We start from the raw sequence: 18,514 nt of genomic DNA on the forward strand, positions 1-18,514 counted from the left end.
GCCATTGTTGGATGTCATCAGCAATATGTTAAAAGCTCTGTACTTTGTAAATATAACATGTTAAAATGTTACATGTCATAACTCTAAGTACTGTGGTTGAAAATAGGTTGTTTGGAGAGAGACATTTCTGCCTTTTATAGAGGCTATATTTTCAGCTCTGTAGCAATATAGAACAGCAGTTTATACATGTAGGCAGACTAAGGTTTCCTGGATTTAGGAACTTAAGTTTATTTAAAAATGAGAAAACGTCACTTCTGTTGTGGTGAATTACACATCTCTGAGTTACCCACAACAGAGAGGTGCATCCAAATGAATTGGAGTCACAGGAGATCAAGGATTCGGATAGGCACTCTCATGCTGCAGTAACGGGAGCCAGACAACAGGAGACATTTAAAATGACTAACTATGTGAAGGCTAAGAAATGTGGTATTTGGAAACACATGATTATTCACATGTAACTTCTTAACGTGTTCTAAACATGGCGGAATTGCAGAAAATGGAATTGCAGATTCCATTTGCATCTTTACAATAATATCATGGTTTTTCTATAGGATGCTGGCAGCCAACAGATTGGATTTCTCTTGGGCAGTTGTGGAGTAACGTTAGCTTTGACAACAGACGTTTGTCAAAAAGGCCTTCCGAAAGCTCAGACTGGGGAGGTAGTAACATTCAAAGGTACATTTTTTGTTATCCATTATTTTTCTGCAGAGCAAAGAACATAGATATGAATGCTACTGTACAATTACTAGTTTGATTGTGATTACACATTTCTAACTGCATATGAAGGAAGAACTACAGAGGAATCTGAAAACTCTCTGCCTCTTGTCAAAAGAGTGCTTTGATCAAGCTGTTAATGACTTTCATTCCACATTTGCCCCAGCAGCATGAGTCTGGCATTTTTGCTTAGCTAGTTGTTGCTGTCTCAGAATATTGAAAAACAAATTATTTCTTTGGAAGCATTTTAATAATTTTGGTCTTGTTTTTAATTTAAGGTTGGCCTCGTCTTGTTTGGTTTGTGATTGATGGAAAACATCTCGCAAAACCAGCCAAGGACTGGCATCCACAAGTACGGGATGCCAGTGCTGATATCGCTTATATTGAGGTAAACAAATGTAATATGCTGAGCGTATCTGACACATGGGTTCCATCATTGATTTCCACACCTGTGTTGAATGTATCCATTCTCTTGCTCTCCCTCTGTCCTTGCTGAAAACAGTCAGAATGTATATGATTATCTCACCATGTGATCGGACGTATTATTTTAGTTGTAATCCTGTGGCTTGTTCCTTTGGGTAAAATTTTCAAAAGAGCCTAAGTGACTTTTATTTTTTGCAATGAGATGTAGGCTCCTAAGTCACCTAGACAATTTGAAATTTTTACCCTGTCTATATATCCTGGTTGTGTGTCTCACATTTACGTGGTAAATTTTCAGTGCATGGACCATATCTCTTAATCTCTGTAAGGTGTCATGAAAAGTTATGGTGCTATAGAATATACATAAATATTATTTTCCCCCTGAAAGTAAGTGCAGTACCTTCCCCCACACCTTGTTTCCATATAATTAAGGGCATCAGACTGTCACCTGTAATGTTGTGCTCTTCTTAGTCACCTAGCGTAGAATCTTTTTGCTTTTGTTTTTACAGCAGCAGCCCTCCCCGCCCATTTACGCTCATCTTTGCTTTTGAGGTTTTCACCCAGCCCTTCATTCTGAGTTACCATATTGTCACTTTTAAATTCCCATACCAGGTTGGAAGTGTAAACTTTGCAGTATAGAGAACTTAACTGTCTTCCCTCCAAGATTCCTCTGAGGTACTCAAGGACAGTGTCAGATGCACCCTCGATATTTATTTGTGTTACGGTAACACCCATTGTGCTGGGCACTGTACAAATACGTAGTCAGAAGTAAAGAGGTTACTGCCCCAAAGATTTTACAGTGTACATAGACAAGTAACAAGAGAGGCGAATGGGATACAACATCTGCAAAGTGGCAGGGTGGTGATGATCATGTATTGATGGTGTTCCATTTTTGGGGTCCCTGAGACAAGTAATTTACAAATGGTAAGGGACAGGGAAACAGTCAAAGTAAGTACAGTTTAACGCACTGTACACACACAAAGATGCCCCTCAAATCAATCGTTGTTGGCTAACTTTAATTATTAAACTAACCTTGTAAATTTTCTCTTTTCAGTATAAGACAAGTAAAGAGGGCAGCACAATGGGCATTACTATATCTCATGCTTCCATGCTGGCACATTGTCATGCGTTGACCCAGGCATGCAGTTACTCAGAAGGTAAGTTCCGTAGAGGTCCTTCAAAAATAATACATATTGATATTGACATTAAGCAGAACATACTGGATCTGACGCTGGGAAAGCATTTTTAGTGCCCTATCTCCAGGCTTACAGTGGCATTTTTCATTGTTGAAGGAAAGTGCTGTTTACTTGCTTGTAATTGACATGAAATATGAAGAAAAATAAGGAGCCACTTGTAACTTCATCCACAGCATGTTATTAAGTAGCTCTAATCTGAGACCCGTTAACCTGCTCAGTTTCTTGTATGTGTCCATCTCATACCATTTAATTCCACACTGTTGAGGAAAAAAGAGTCTTATATGGCCATATGTGCAAGTGTTAGCAATATATTAATTAAAACCCAAGTTGAAATAAATAGAACTAATATTTGATTTCTTGGACAATCCAAGTAAATCTTGCATCTCTGAAAGGGTTAATCAGCAACAATTTTCGGCTGATCAGACTGAAGCCTGCACAACAGTGGAAAGATCAATATCTTTATTGTATTAAGAATATGTGGCCTGTTTTTTTTCTGTACAACTGAGTAGTATGCTCCTAATGTGAATGTACTGTTGGAGTCATTGAATGTGCAGAAAATCACACCCTAAAAGAACAACCAATACAGGCGGGTTAACTGGTCATATTTATATGGTAGGTTTTTGCCAGCAGTTTCCAATTTTTGATCAGTCTTTAAGCAAAATGATGAATACATGTGTGTCCACATCAACTTGTAAAAAAAAAAAAAAAAAAAAAAATTGTTTTCATAGACTTGCATAAATTATTGGCAATCAGCTTCCCTCCTCCTGAAAGTGTGATTGCTTTTACCCTTTTGTATTTTTAAGCCAAAGTATGTGAAGTGTACGTAAATAGCAGCTAATAGCTTTATCAATTTGAAAGTAAACATATAGCAATCACTGCTCAGAACTGCAAAAAAAATTCAAAATTTTAAAATACACCAGTAAACTATCTCCTTTAGTAAGGGGTAGGCAACTATATTGAAGCTGTTGTCACAAGTTTAGTATTCAATGTTTTTAATTAAATGTTTATCCAAATAGCAATCTAGTGTCAACATAATGCATTTAAATTTTCAGAAGAATGTTTGCCTTGAATGAATTAAATCAAGGTTTAAAACCATCCATGTTCATTATACCAGTCACTTTTTTCTGTTTAAAAAGGGATTCACAGAGCCTTCAATGACAGCCTTTTTTAAAAAGTACCAAGAATGACTCTTAATTACCAGTACGTATCTGTTACCAGTTGGAGTCTATTAACAGCAGAGTCCCAATCCCCAACCTGCACTTTTGACTTCATGCTCTCTTCTCTAGACTAAACTTGTTAAAACCACTTAATCTGTTCATAAATTTTACCTCCTAATCCTTCTGTCGTCTTTATCACCCTTATTTGGATTCCCTCCAGTTTCAATGTCATTTTGGCTCAATCTTCCAAGGTGCTGAGCATTCTTGCCCAGTTCCAACAAAATTGTATACCCCCCAAGCCTGCCCTGCTTGCCCGTCATCCTCTCCTCACTCCTCTGCAGCCAAGCAAGTGAGACTGCTTTCTCCTTCTCCACACTGCCCAGGGACCAACCCAGCACTGGGGCACTGAGAGGACAAGAGAGACAGTCTCCTTGCTCTGTGTTCTAGCCTGGCACCCAGAGGGAATAACTGCAGGAAGAGTCCGTAGTTCAGCATGCTCACTCCAGTCAGCACACAGGAGCTGTGTGGGGTTGGAGCATGATCATTGCGGATGGCATTTTCAGAAAATAGTGCTGCCAGCCTCTCTCAAACCTCCATTGAGCATGTGCAAACTGATTTTCACTTGTAACTTAGCCAAATTTGGGTGAACTTTCTCAGGACACTAAACCATCCATCTCTGACAGCAGGGCAATCCTAATGCCAAATTCCAAGTCCCTGCTCTGCAACATGGAGGGTGCTAGAGTTTCTCAGTGAGACCAATGTTAAAATGAAGACAAAGAAAGAAAACTAACACGGACAGAACATTTTTCTCTTATCTCGTTCTTTGAAACAGTTAAACTTTTTTAGCTGAAACTTAAAAAAAATATATACACACAACCTGAGATAGATACAGGCATGGGAAATTTCAGCTCAAACTATTAAAGATTAGCAAAGTTGTAAGCAATCAAAAATAAGGTGTGTTATAACTTAAAGGGTCAGGTGCCAGGCAACCTTAATTATAGGCATCACTGCTAGTGTCATCGGTAACAAATGATAACACAAGGACAATTGTAACAAGTAACTTAAGATGCTGCAGGCTTTAGCAGACTGTGTACACGTAATAGGAGCATGGTAATGTGACATTGACTTATTCCTTTTCTGAAAGGCTTACAAATTTCACATTTCCTTTGGGAGATCCGCCATGCTTCTCAGATGTTCTAAAGTTTTGGTAGCTGTGGTGTTCAACAAATGTAACCAATGTCTTCATCCACTTTCAGCTGAAACATTAACAAATGTGCTGGATTTCAAAAGGGATGCTGGTCTATGGCACGGCGTTTTAACAGTGAGTGTTTGAGTATATTCAATAACGACGAATTGTATTATTTGTATTATCATAGTGCCTTGGTGCCCAGTCATGCTAGGTGTTGTACAAAAATCAGGAGAAAAAGACTGTTCCTGTCCCAAAGAGCTTACAATCTGAATGTCAGGCAAGAGACAGCAGATGGATAGACACAGGCGGATAGACACAGACAGGCGAGTACAAGGAGACAGTGAGACAGTATTGGGGAGCATGACAATCAGTGGTCTCCGCACACCACCAGCTTAGCTGCTGTCAATTTTTTCATAGGCCTCACAGCAAAGGAGAGTTTTGAGGAGCATTTTGAAGGTGGATGGATAGGCTAGTTTTGTGGATAATTACAGGGAGCTTCCCTGAGCATGAGGGGCAGCATTGGAGAAAGCATGAGGGTGCCTGTTCGAACATGTAACATCCTCGACTGTTCAGAAATGGGAGCTGACTTGTTGATACTGAGTGAGATGATAGGATGGGGATTGGTTGTGAAGGGCCTTGAAAGTGCAGACAAGAAGCTTATGTTTGACATGATAGAGAAGAGGGAGACAGTGAAGGGATGCAAAGAAAGACGACGTGGTCAAAGTGACAAGCTACGGAAACAATCTTCTCAGCAGCATTCTGAATGGATGTGAGTGATGTGAGATTGCATTTGTCAAGGATAGAGAGAAGGATGGTTGTAACCAAGATGCAAGATCAGAGCTTGGACAAAAGTTTTAGCTGTGTAGATGAATCTTAAAGATGTTATGCAGAAATAATCTGCATGACAGCCCTAGGTTGGATGTGAGGACCTAGAGAGATGTGTGGGTCAAAGATGGTACACAGGTTACGGGCCTGAGTGACAGGTAGAATAGTGGTGTTGTCCATGTTGACCAAGAAAGGAGATAGAGGGGAGGGCCTTGGAGGGAGGGAGATTGAAGAGTGAGGTTTTAGCCATGTTGAGGTTGAGCTGATGGCTAGAAATTCACAGAGAGATCTCAGAAAGAGAGGCTGAAATTTTAGTTTGACGGGAGACAGATCTGGAGTAGAGAGGTAGATGTGTGAACCATCCATATAGAGATGGTAGTTGAATTTGGGTTTGCAGATGAGATTGCCAGAGAACAGGTGTAGAGAGCGAGAGAAGAGAAGAGGACCTGGGACAGAACCCTGTGGAATCTGGAGTGGGGCATTGAGGAAGATCCTTCAAGGGACACGCTGAAGGAACAACGAGAGAGGTAGGAGGAGAACAAGAGAGTGGTCATAGAAGGCAAGGGAGGACAGGATTTTGAGAAGAGTATTTTGGAGGGTAGGGTTTCTCTGGTATTTAGATATCCGAATAAATGAATGAATGAACTACATCAAGGCCTCAAATAACATTTGCTGATATGTAGTGATAAATAGATTTAGGTACATATGAAATGTTGTTTGTTTAGATATTTGCATTTATCCTGCTTGCATGTTGTTAGATGGCACTGAACATGTACTGCAGCTGTGATATTTTAAATTTATCCATGTATTTCATTTACTCTGAGACATTTTGAACATTTCACTTACAGAGCGTAATGAACAGAATGCACGTTGTCAGTATACCCTATGCATTAATGAAGGTTAATCCGCTTTCCTGGATACAGAAAGTCTGCTCATACAAAGGTAATCTGACTTGATCCATCCCTCCCCAAATGAGCCACTGTGAAGTGTGTTACTGCTGAAATGGGCCAACTAAGCAAAATTAGAGAAAAACCTAAAACTTCAGAGCGGTAAAATAACCTGTTAGTGTACAATGAGATGTGACTGCTGTCCTATCACAGCTGATTTCCTTTGGTCACTGCATCTAGCTGATGTTTGAGCCTTCTGAGCCATGGACTTCACTGATACTGCTATTATGTTTTTCTTCAGTGCTGATGTATTTCTGCTGATGCAGATGCACTGGGGAATGAAGAACAGGCCCCCACCCTTTTGCCTCTTCCCTCTTGGGAGGCCGTGTGTGTAAGGGAGAGGAGGTGTCAATGCCATATGAGAGAGCATATTTCTTCAGCCCAATAGTACTCAGAATGATAGTGAATATTCACCTTCTACAAATAGACCTGGAGGTACTGAGTATTCTTTTTTGAGTGATGTCCCTGTGCATGCTCCACTTCAGGAGCTTTCAGCCAGAGACGGAGGTCAGTGTGTGCCTGTTTTTCTCTTTAAAGTTAGAATATAGTATATAATGTTAGTTCTTTAGTTCGTTTATAGGGTGTCAGATGTTCAGCTGCGTGTGTGTGTGTGTTCTCTCTGCGTGCTGCACTAGCTCTGGCCAGATAACCCATACAGCAGGCTCCAATCATGGAATCATAGAAGATTAGTGTTGGAAGAGACCTCAGGTGGTCAACCAATCCAACCCTCTGCTCAAAGCAGGACCAGCACCAACTAAATCATCACAGACGGGGCTTTGTCAAGCTGGCCTTAAAAACCTCTAACGATGGAGATTCCACCGCCTCCCTAGGTAACCCATTCCAGTGCTTCACCACCCTCCTAGTGAAATTGTGTTTCCCAATATCCAACCTAGACCTCCCCCACTGCAATTTGACACCATTGCTCCTTGTTCTGTGATCTACCACCACTGAGAACAGCCTAGCTCCATCCTCTTTGGAGCCCACCTTCAGGTAGTTGAAGGCTGCTATCAAATCCCCCCTCACTCTCCTGCAGACTAAACAAGCCCAGTTCCCTCAGCCTCTCCTCATAAGTCATGTGCCCCAGCCCCCTGATCATTTTCATTGACTCTTTTTTCAATTTGTCCACATCCTTTCTGTAGTGGGGGGCCCAAAACTGGACGCAGTACTCCAGATGTGGCCTCACAGTGCCGAATAGAGGGGAATAATCACTTCCCTCGATCTGCTGGCAGTGCTCTTACTAATGCAGCCCAATATGTTGTTGGCCTTCTTGGCAACAAGGGCACACTGCTGACTCATATCCAGTTTGTCATCCACTGTAATCTCCAGGTCCTTTTCTGCAGAACTGCTGCTTAGGCAGTCGGTCCCCAGCCTGTGTCAGTGCATGGGATTCTTCCGTCCTTGTTCAACCTCATCAGATTTCTTTTGGCCCAATCGTCCAACTTGTTTAGGTCACTCTGGACCCGATCCCTACTCTCCAGCGTATCTACCTTTCCCACCAGCTTAATGTCATCTGCAAACTTGCTGAGGGTGCAATCCGTCCCATCATCCAGGTCATTAGTAAAGATGTTGAACAAAACTGGCCCCAGGACCGACCCCTGGGCTACTCTGCTTGATACCGGCTGTTGTCAGAGCGTTAACGGTGTGGTGCTCTGCTCTCTCCGATGTTAATATCACTCAGCTGCGTGCGTGTGTTCTCTCTGTGTGCTGCCCCAGCTCTTCGAAGATAGCTGACCCAGCAGACCCGATGAGAACCCCCAATAATCACAGAGTCTAGTAAGGTACGAAGGCACGTCGGCCAGGTTTATTGTCGAAAAAAGCACAGCCTCCGGCTCCCTGGCAAACGTAGTCCAAGGTGCTGCTGCGATACAGCTAGCCAGTACATATGTACTCCCTGACAATGGACTCAGCTCAGTCAGTGGCGGGATTTCCACTGCCCCCTCGGCTGGACAAAGACACCGCCCCAAGGATGCATTCTTATACACAGATACAAACAAGTTACACATCACACCTGACGTATTGAGGTGCCACCCCTCTACGCAGCAAGGTTCAACCTCTCTACGTATTACGGTGCCACCCCTCACCTTGTACATGTTGGTTCGATCAAAACAACTCTATCCATCATTTTACCCTTTTGCCCCTGTCATTGGGATGGGTCGGCCTGTCCTTTCGTTATCTATGGAATGTTTCAGTATAATATGTTCTAATGCTGTGTTTATCCTTTGGTATGCTAGGTGAATATATGTTTATGCAGCATCAGCCCTTTTCATGCCAGCTTCTGTGAGCAGGGCCTACCTCTGGCTCACAGCTTAACTTTGCTTTATGTTAGCAAAGTCTTGACCATTACTTTAGTTCAGGCCTCATACTGGGCCTTTATCAGGGCCTGCACTTACTACACCGGCTTGATCAAACTGCCCAATAAGACCACCAGACTTCGTTAATAGCGAAGGCACCCGGACAGGTTTATTGCCAACGAAGCATGGTGCTAATACCCCGGCTCAGTGGTTACAGATACGCTAAGACATGTATGCCCGTGACAGTGGCCGCAGCTCAGTCAGTGGCAGGACTTTCCACTGCCCCCTTAGCTGGACAAAGACACTCCCTCTGAGATGCCTCTTTATACACCAGTACAAACAAATTACGTATCACCCTTCTGACGTAGTTAGGTGCTACCCTCTGATGTGGCTAACCGCCACCCATTACCTTGTGCCTAATGGTTTGATCAAAACATTTTTATCCATCGTGCTGTCATCCTGACCTTCTCTTTCGGATGGGTCTGTGTGTTTGTTATCTTTGGGGAATGTGCTGGTATCGGTGTTCTGGTACCACCCTTCTGGAATGTGTTTGTGTATATGTACTTATGCCTAGCACTACTTAGAAATATGGGTTTCTGCCACATCAACCTTGTTCTTGCCAGATTCTGTGAGCAGGGTCTACCTCTTGTTCACAATTTAACGTTGCTTTATATTAGCAAGTTTTGACCATTACTTTAGTTCAGGCCTCAGGCCTTGTATAAGGCCTCTGATACGAGGACTTATGTCCCAGGCTCTCTTCCTACTACATAAGGTTCTTAGTATTTTATAATTGTTGGAACTGTTGGTCCTGTGTGTTTTTTTTTTTTTAAGAAAAAAATCTATCTTTTTGTTGTTTTTTGAGGGGTCAGGTTTTTTTTTTCTTGTATCTGGAATACCAGGTTTTAAAAGTTGTTGAGAACCAATTCCTGTCAGCGATGGGCATTCTCAGTGTGTTTGTTGCTTGGGAGACTCGCATAACCCCAGCAAGTGCAAGATTTGCACTCCTTTTAAGGGGAAATCCCACAAAAACAGGAAATGAAGTATAGACTCATAATGGTGGAGCAAGCCTTCAGACTGGTTTTGGACCTGGAGAACCCCCTGAACAGTGCCCCATCTATATTGAGATCATGGTCACCTAGAGCTTCCAAGGTGAAGGCAGCGTCAAGACCCCAGTCTCCAACGCTCTCCATGAGTGATGTATGTGTAACTGCTCCGGCGGTGCCGAGGGCTTCCCACTCAAAGTCGAAGGAGAAGGGGTTAAGAGGAGCACAATGGAGAAAATTTGGTCATTGAGACCTCAGGCCCCAAGAGGAGTGCTAGTGAGGTTCCAAGTACTTCAGGTACCCTGAAGCACACTCTGAGGCTTCATCTGAATTCCATACCTCATTGGTAAAGGGCACAGTGCCAAAGACAACTACTATGGGTACCATCACAGCCCACGATAATAAGAGCAGTCTCACTGGAATTTGAGGTGCCCTAGGACAGTGACATCGGGAACAACCTAGGTTCCTTTACCGAGTTCTGTTGTGCTCCTGGTACTGGAAGAGTTCTGGTACCTAAAGACATCACAGCACTAAATGAGCCTGAGTCTCCTCTCTTTGTAACTTCTGCACACCTGTCAGTACTGAGATCTGCTGTGTCACCGACCATGTATGTTGTATTGAGACCCACCGCTTCCCCGACTTCTACCATTCAGGAAGTAGGGTTGTCACCTCCTGTACAATATGTGGAAGTGCATTCCGACTCAGGCTTGCAGCTTTCAGTTCAAGGCTCCAGTATACTTGAGACATTGTTCTCCTCTGCAGATGCAAGGAAGGCAGGATACATGACCTCTGACTGTTAATACTTGGGATGACCAGTGATGGCTACCTTTCCTCCAGGGCTTATTGTCTTCCTCATTGGCCTTATTGGTGCCCATGGGAAACATACTGCCAGCATTTTTGAGGGGCCCCAATTCAGTCTCATAAGGAATATAGGAGATCTTATTCTCTGGTACCTTCCATCCCTCCCCTGCTCTCTGAATCAGCAAACAAGACCTTTGAGGCGTACAAGGCAAGGACGGGCGAGGACATAACCTGCCCCCTTACAAATATCCCTTCTTCATCTCCTGATGAGGCAGTAATGCCGTCACTACCTGATGACTTCCTGCAGTTCCAAGACCTGATGAAGTGAGTCTCAGACATGCTTCAGATTCCACTGGAAGAAGTCCAGAAGTCCACCACAACATTCTGGACATATTGCATATTTCTACTTCAGCACAGGTAGCACTACTAATTAATGAACCTATCCTTGGGCCAACTAGCATCATCTGGCAAATTCCAATAATGGCACCTTCTACTTGCAAGCATGCAGTTAAAAATACTACATCCAGAAAGGGATTCTGAGTTTTTGTTTCTCACCGCTGATACCAAATTCTGTGGATGCAGTTAATGAAAATGGGAGACTGTATATACCTAAAGCTGCCGCATATTACAAGGACCCAGGGACTTGTCTATACTGGCACACTAAATCGGTGCCGCTGCAATCGATGCAGCAGTGTCTGTTTAGTGGGTCTGGTGAAGATGCAATAAGTCGATGGTAGAGCGCTCTCCCATCAACTTCAGTACTTCACCCTCCCGAGAGGCGGAAGGTAAGTTGGCGGGAGAGCGTCTCCCACCAGCATAGCGCAGTGTAGGCACCGCGTTCATTCAGTGTAAGCTATGTCGCTCAGGGGAGTGATTTTTTTTTTTCACAACCCTGAGCAACATAACTTGCATCGACTTCAAGAGCAATGTGGGCCAGGCCCAGTAGCATTTTGGTCATAAAAGCAACTCTTTGGCACATTACAGTTTGGGATTGTGACTCACCAGGTGCTGATGTTGAAATATGATCACCTGAATTATGAGAAGTTCAGTGCTTGTATTGACCATTCACCACTGGAACACCAAGATCAGTTTAGTGCTAGAAGAAAGGGTGGGCAGCTCTTGGCAAAGATGTCTTTGCAGGCTTCACTTCATGTGGCCGACACCACAGTAGTGACAAGATGAGCTTCCGGCATCAGTTGTCTGGTTTCCTTTGGGAGGTACAATCGAATGGCCATGAGCTCTTTGTGGACTCCACAGATGATTTACTTAATACCCTAACGGACTCTAGGGCTATACTTAGATCCTTGGGGATATACATGCCTGCAAATAAAAGGAAACTCGGAGGTCTCAGTCAGTACAAAGATACCATCCTGCTCAATTTTCTACCTTTCATAGACCATCTGAACCACCAGCTAAGAGGTTAAGAAAAAGAAAACCATTACCTCAGCTGCTTCATCCCCGCCATTAACATCTTCCAAACGCCAGTTTTGGTGGTTTGGTCAAGAGTCTGAGCCACCCAATAGTCAGGATTTCTTAACTTCACCATTCCATCCCTTTTCTCAGTTTGGACTCTCTCTCTCCCCCCCGCTCCCTACCCCCCCCCCCCAACACATGTGGGAGCCTATAACATCAGACAATGGAGGCCATTACTTCTGGTTATATGATCCAGTTTGCCTCCAATCGGCCTCCCCTTCCCCATCCCTCTTTAGAGACGATCAGATGCTGAAACAGGAGATCACATCACTCTTAAGTCTAGAGGCCATAGAACCAGTTCAACACTATTCAAGGTATTTTCTGATACCTAAGAAAGACGAAGGTTGGAGGCCAATACTAGATCTCAGACAATTGAACAAGTAAGTCAGACATCTGAAATTCAGAATGGAGCCCCTAGCAGCTATAATTTCCTCTCCGGAGTCTGGGGACTGGTTGGTGACTCTCAACCTCAAAGATGCATACTTCCAGGTAGCAATTCATCCCTCTCACAAAAAAATTCTTCATTTTGCGACTTGAGCATGATCCCTACCAGTACGGGATTCTACCCTTCAGCTTTCTTCTGTCTCATGGGTTTTTCTCAAACATCATGGTGTTTGTAGCCACCTACCTCCCTTGTTTAGGAATAACAGTTTTTCCCTACCTCAACAACTGGCTCCCCAAAAGATGGTCTGATCAGGAAGTGCTGTTGGCAGTTCAACCAACTTCACTTTTTCACAGTTTAGTTACATAGCAAATAATTTTTTTATAGAAATATTTCTGGATGCATGATGGGCAAGGCTTAGCTCCCTCCTAACAGGACATGTGATATGTCAGTGTGTTCCCCCCACACATGGCCTATTTAAAATAATTACTTTGGTTTAATATATATATATATATATTTTTACTTTCAGCCCGTGTAGCTGTAGTAAAATCACGTGATATGCACTGGTCGCTTTTGGCTCAGCGGGATCAAAGAGATGTCAACCTCAGCTCTTTACGAATGCTGATAGTGGCAGATGGAGCTAATCCATGTAAGTATGGGGATAATATTTTATGTCTATAGCCTCTTTCAACCCCAGGTGTATGGAAGCACATTGCAAGTTATTTACAGTGCCTGCCTCACTGACAGTGAGCAAACCTTAGTGTGGGAGCTCAGCAGCCAGGAGAACAGCTGATCGACAGCAAAACTGAGCAGGGTGGGACAGTTCTTGACCAAGGACATCAGGGAAAAACTCGGCTCTCATAAAGAGTTCCAAGAGATCTCTAACATCTACAGAGAGCGGCCAGGAATGAAATAGCTGAAAGATCTCACAGAAATGATATGGTGTATGGAAGTCAGTTTATTTACTGTGGAAGGAGGAAAGGCTGAACTGATCTTGTGAGGATTAAATGTGTGGTTCCAAAGAGTTTAGATATTTCAGACCTGATGCTTAGAGCATTAGGTCATTTATTCTGTAATAAAATGTTGAAAATTGTACCCACAGAACTACCTACAATACTGTTCTTACCATCCGTTAATACTCAAACAATCACACACAACTCAGTAGTGCATTTCTCAGTGATTGAGGCGTGATGGTAGTATAAGGCCCAAGAGCAATACAGAATGACTTGAACCATCTTACAAATGTAACATGAACTTTGAAGTGTACTAGCTGGAAAATTTTCCCTGCTACAATACAACGGAATTTAAAATAAAAAAGCTCAGGGCACGTGTCATTTTTTCACATGGATCTGACATAGAGTTCTGAACACAAATGGAGCTTTTCAGAATCATGTAATGATTTTTAGAAGATGAGACCAGGATGCATACACGTGATATCTACAGGAAACTTTAGAAGAGGCAATTTTCAGAATTTTAATGACTGATCATTTATACCTTTACTAGATCCCCTGCAGAATTCCATGATTTTTAACTTTGCCTTTGCACGGAGAGTTTCTCCACTATGATTTCACTTTGTGAATGAGTCCTTAATCATTAAGGACCATATTTTAAAGGAACTGAATGGTTGTGCTCAGCAATGCAATATCTAACAGATTTAGGAGTCTAATTCTCATTTTCAAAAGGGCTTTAGGCACTTAGGAGCCAAAATTCCATCAATAGTCAATAGGTTTTAGGGTCCTAAGTGCCGAAAGCCCTTTTGAAAATGGGATGTAGACTCTTAAATTGGTTAGGCATTGAACTGCCGAGTGCAGCAATAACTAACTACCTGTGAATATCTGGGCATGACTGTTAGGCAAGAGAGCCGCACAAAATCCTAAATGCTAATGGGGTATGCTGTTCTCGAAAGAATTATCTGTCAAAAGTATGACTTGATTAAATGTGGTGTGAGGACACTTGAATATTCTACAGCTAAATCACAGGTAAAAATAAATATGGAAATTCTATTAGGGCAAAATGAATTTTTTTCAGTATTACCTCTCCTTGCAAGAATCACGCATGCTTTTCACGTTTTGTGATTTATTGTATTTAGGGTCAATATCTTCCTGTGATGCATTCCTCAACGTATTTCAGTCCAGAGGTTTGAGACCAGAAGTTATCTGTCCCTGTGCCAGTTCTTCAGAGGCATTAACTGTTGCTATTCGCAGGTATTATATTTAGTGAGAATTTAACTAAATACATTTTGCCTAGGTGTTAAATGTATGCTCTTCTTCAAGTAGTGTCCCCATGGGAACTCCACTTCAAGTGCTCATGGCCTTGCTCAGAGATTTTTCAGTTAGCAGTGTCTGTCCAGCCCCCACATGTGCCCTGGTCCTCCTGGTGCCAGATACCGAGGCCTTATGGGGCTGTGGTGCAAACCATTCTCAGTTCCTTCTCAACTGCCTCAGTTTGAGATGGAACACTAGCGTGTCTGCCTTGAGCATGCCTCAGCTTTTCTAGTCTTTCAACAGTGGTTTAAATAGTTTCTGTAGTTAGTTGTTATAGTTATAGTTAGATAAGTAGTGAGAGGATTGTTTGATTCCTCTTTCCCCTTGGGGAGACTTATTCTTTTCTTTGGCTCACCAGGTTTCAAATGTTGCCTTTCCTGCCAAGAGGCTATCCCTGTAAACGATGGCCACTCTGACTGTGTCCATTACTTGGGGGAGTCCCACATCTCTAAGAAGTGCAACTTTTGCAGAGCCCTCAAGCCCAGGGCAAAAAAACCCAGAGATTAAACTCAGACTGCTAATCACAGACCAACTTCTGAGCCAAGTTAGGAGACACCCCCCAGTACATCTGTCTCTGGACAGATCCAGAGCTAAGTTGGCAGAGGCTTCCTCTAAGATAGGGAAAACTTTGGACGCCTCAGGGAAGGCTTCCAAAAAGAGGAGCATGGAGTGTCACCTTAAGGTGCCATCTTCAAAAAAGACCAGGACCTTGGTGAGAGCTACCATCTCCAAAGCCTCAACCTCTTGACTCGGTACCATTGAGTCAAAGGACTCCTCCTCTGGTACCAGCGGGGCCGTAAAGTCCCAGAACATGAATGAGACACGTGGCTCTGGCAGGACCTAAGTACCTTCTAGCAGCAAAAAGGGCAAGTATAGACACCTGGGACTGGCACCGGTTGAGTTCAACCCAGCCATCAGTACCTATGCGTTCAGCCAGCTGTCAGTACCCAGGCATGCGGTGTCCTTGGCACCAAGCAAGCAATGGCATCAGACACCATCAGTGTCTACTTCAGTTCACCACCCGCAGTGGCTGTTGGCTTCGGTGACTGTGGTATTGGCTACTGCATCAGGACCGATCCCCTATTCGGTACCACAGGAGTTCAGATATGCTCAGGATTTCTCTATAACGGATGACCCAGAGTCCCTGCTCCCCCTGGGTACAGAGTGTGTCTCTGTACTGAGGCCCCAATCTCTGGACTACAACTATCCAGTACCACAGTACTCTACCATTTTCTCCAGGTGCTTCTCCTTTTTCTCTTGAGGGCATTCTGCGCCAAAAAAATAAAAATTCCGAGCACAATATTTTTTAATTCTGCAAAATTCTGAAAGTTTTATTTGTCAATAAATAAATGCAGAGCCTCCAGCATGGCAGTGAGGAGCACATACCACTTGCTGCATGAAGGTGGGAGATCACCCTGCAGCTTCCCCAGTGTTCCCACCCCCTACCCTGAGGACACGGACTCAGCGGTGAGGCTGCACCAGACACTGACACAGCACAAGGCCTGGGCCTACCCCAGAAACACCCTGGGGCTCTGCCCCTCTGCACCAGGTGTGGGGCAGGCAGGCTAAACTGGGCAGAAAGGGGAGGGGATCAGTGTGGGGGGATCCAGATGTGAGGCGAGAGGATTCTGTGTGGGACAATCTCATAGAATCATAAACTATCAAGGTTGGAAGGGACCTCAGGAGGTCATCTAGTCCAACCCCCTGCTCAAAGCAGGACCAATTCCCAACTAAATCATCCCAGCCAGGGCTTTGTCAAGCCTGACCTTAAAAACCTCTAAGGAAGGAGATTCCACCACCTCCCTAGGTAACCCATTCCAGTGCTTCACCACTCTCTGAGTGAAAAAGTTTTTCCTAATATCCAACCTAAACCTCCCCCACTGCAACTTGAGACCATTACTCCTTGTTCTGCCATCGGGTACCTCTGAGAATAGTCTAGATCCATCCTCTTTGGAACCCCCTTTCAGGTAGTTGAAAGCAGCTATCAAATCCCCCCTCATTCTTCTCGTCTTCAGACTAAACAATCCCAGTTCCCTCAGCCTCTCCTCATAAATCATGTGCTCCAGCCCCCTAATCATTTTTGTTGCCCTCTGCTGGACTCTTTCCAATTTTTCCACATCTTTCTTGTAGTGTGGGGCCCAAAACTGGACACAGTACTCCAGATGAGGCCTCACCGATGTCGAATAGAGGGGAATGATCACATCCCTCGATCTGCTGGCAGTGCCCCTACTTATACAGCCCAAAATGCCATGGAGAAAATGCCAGTCTGGGTGTAGGCAGCTCAGTGGGAGGTCTGGGTGTTGGGGGATCTGGATGCACAGATGCTCATTTGTGGGGGGCGTTTCCAGGTGCAGGGGCTTCCAGGTGAAAGTGGTTGGGGCTCAGCAAAGGGGTCTGGGTGTGGGGGTCTCAGCAGAGGGAGCTGGGTGCTGGGGGAGTGGGGCTTGGTGAGGTGGGGTTCTGGATGCAGCTAATTGAGTGCATGACTGCTCTTGCAGCTTCTTTTTGCTTCCCTGTCAGAAAGTCATTTTTCTGCAGTGAAGCAAATAAATCTGCAGGGGACATAAATTCCGTGCATGTGCAGTGGCACACACTTCCCCCAGGAGTATCCTTTGGATAAGGTGGAGGTGGATGAAAGGCGTCCAGTTGGTCTCCTTTATTTCTATTTTGGTTTCTCCAACATATCCTTTCAGGAGCCCATTCTCTGAAATCATAGGGAAAATCAGAATCATTATCAAGAGTGGTGGAATCAACCCTGCATGCCACCCTCTCTCCCGTATTCTTCCCCCCCCACACACGCGCGCGCGCACACACACGTGCGCGCGCACGCACAGCCATACTGGGACCCCTGGGCTGCCTATTGACAACAATTTGCCAGACCACTGATACCATATTATCTGGAGACTAGAGTTGTACGGCCCTCTCCTCCTCGCAGCGCCCCCGCAGGCAGAGATGTTTGAGGAGCAGGTGGCCAGGGAGGGTAAGGACGCCACCTCTCAAGCACCTATTTCATCCTCATTTCTGGGTGAAGCTGTTATGCCTCTGCCATCTTCCATGATTGGTAATTTTTAGCAATTTCAAGGCCTCATAAAGAGGGTAGCTGATGCTCTTCAGATTCCACATGAAGGAGTCCAGGACTCTCAACACAAACTGGACATCCTGCAGTCAGCAACACCCGCCAGGGTGCCATTGCCCATTAACAAGACACTACTAGATCTAGCTACGACAGTGTGGCAGACACCTGCCACTATTCCACCCATGGGTGAACAGGCAGGTAACCCAGCACAAGGAACCATAGGGTACATGCGCGGGCCAAATGGACACTGCTAACTGAAAATCTCTGGTCAAAGGCTTGAGAGGTGCATGTAGCACCCACAGAGAGAGACATCTCTGTGCACAAGGTGAGTAACCTCTTCTGTTCAGATTGGGGGGTGGGGCAGAAAGACAAGCACAGTACAACTCCCGGTTACCCAAAAGACACAAATTGGAGAGGCTCAACTGAGGCTTGCTCAGTATTTCCTTTTAAAGATCACCTGTCAAATTGGCCTTGTGCCCTTTCCCCCAGCTTTACGATGAATACAGATGATCTAACTGAGGTTTTTTTGGTTTTGCATCTGCTTCAGAAATTTCAGTAGTGTCAAGTCTGATCTTCCCTGGTTTTGTAGGAGGTCTCCAGGATGTTTTGTGAGCTCTGTAATAACCTTAATTGAAGGAATGAGGCTATTGGGTCTTTAGCTAAATGGCTTCCTGTCTCCAAAATGTTAACATCTATTTAACATGAGTAATTAAAAAAAAAATAAAAATTAAGAATC

At 44.1% G+C, this 18,514-nt stretch overlaps 1 protein-coding gene across 5 annotated transcripts in view; it reads left to right on the plus strand.

Moving 5' to 3' along the window:
• DIP2A (disco interacting protein 2 homolog A) overlaps window positions 1-18,514 on the plus strand; it is a 186,903-nt gene that overhangs the window by 118,320 nt on the left and 50,069 nt on the right. For all 5 annotated transcript variants that reach the window (XR_005586121.1, XM_039494216.1, XM_039494217.1 and 2 more), the window contains 7 exons: window positions 552-675; window positions 993-1,102; window positions 2,189-2,291; window positions 4,744-4,808; window positions 6,350-6,443; window positions 12,968-13,087; window positions 14,528-14,642. Coding sequence is in view for 4 of the 5 variants with exons in the window: in XM_039494216.1 (XP_039350150.1) it covers window positions 552-675; window positions 993-1,102; window positions 2,189-2,291; window positions 4,744-4,808; window positions 6,350-6,443; window positions 12,968-13,087; window positions 14,528-14,642 (731 nt within the window). In the remaining variant the exon portion in view is untranslated. The remainder of the gene's footprint in view (window positions 1-551; window positions 676-992; window positions 1,103-2,188; window positions 2,292-4,743; window positions 4,809-6,349; window positions 6,444-12,967; window positions 13,088-14,527; window positions 14,643-18,514) is intronic.

This window comes from Mauremys reevesii, linkage group 11, assembly GCF_016161935.1.
Source record: "Mauremys reevesii isolate NIE-2019 linkage group 11, ASM1616193v1, whole genome shotgun sequence".
Classification (NCBI taxonomy): Eukaryota; Metazoa; Chordata; order Testudines; family Geoemydidae; genus Mauremys; species Mauremys reevesii.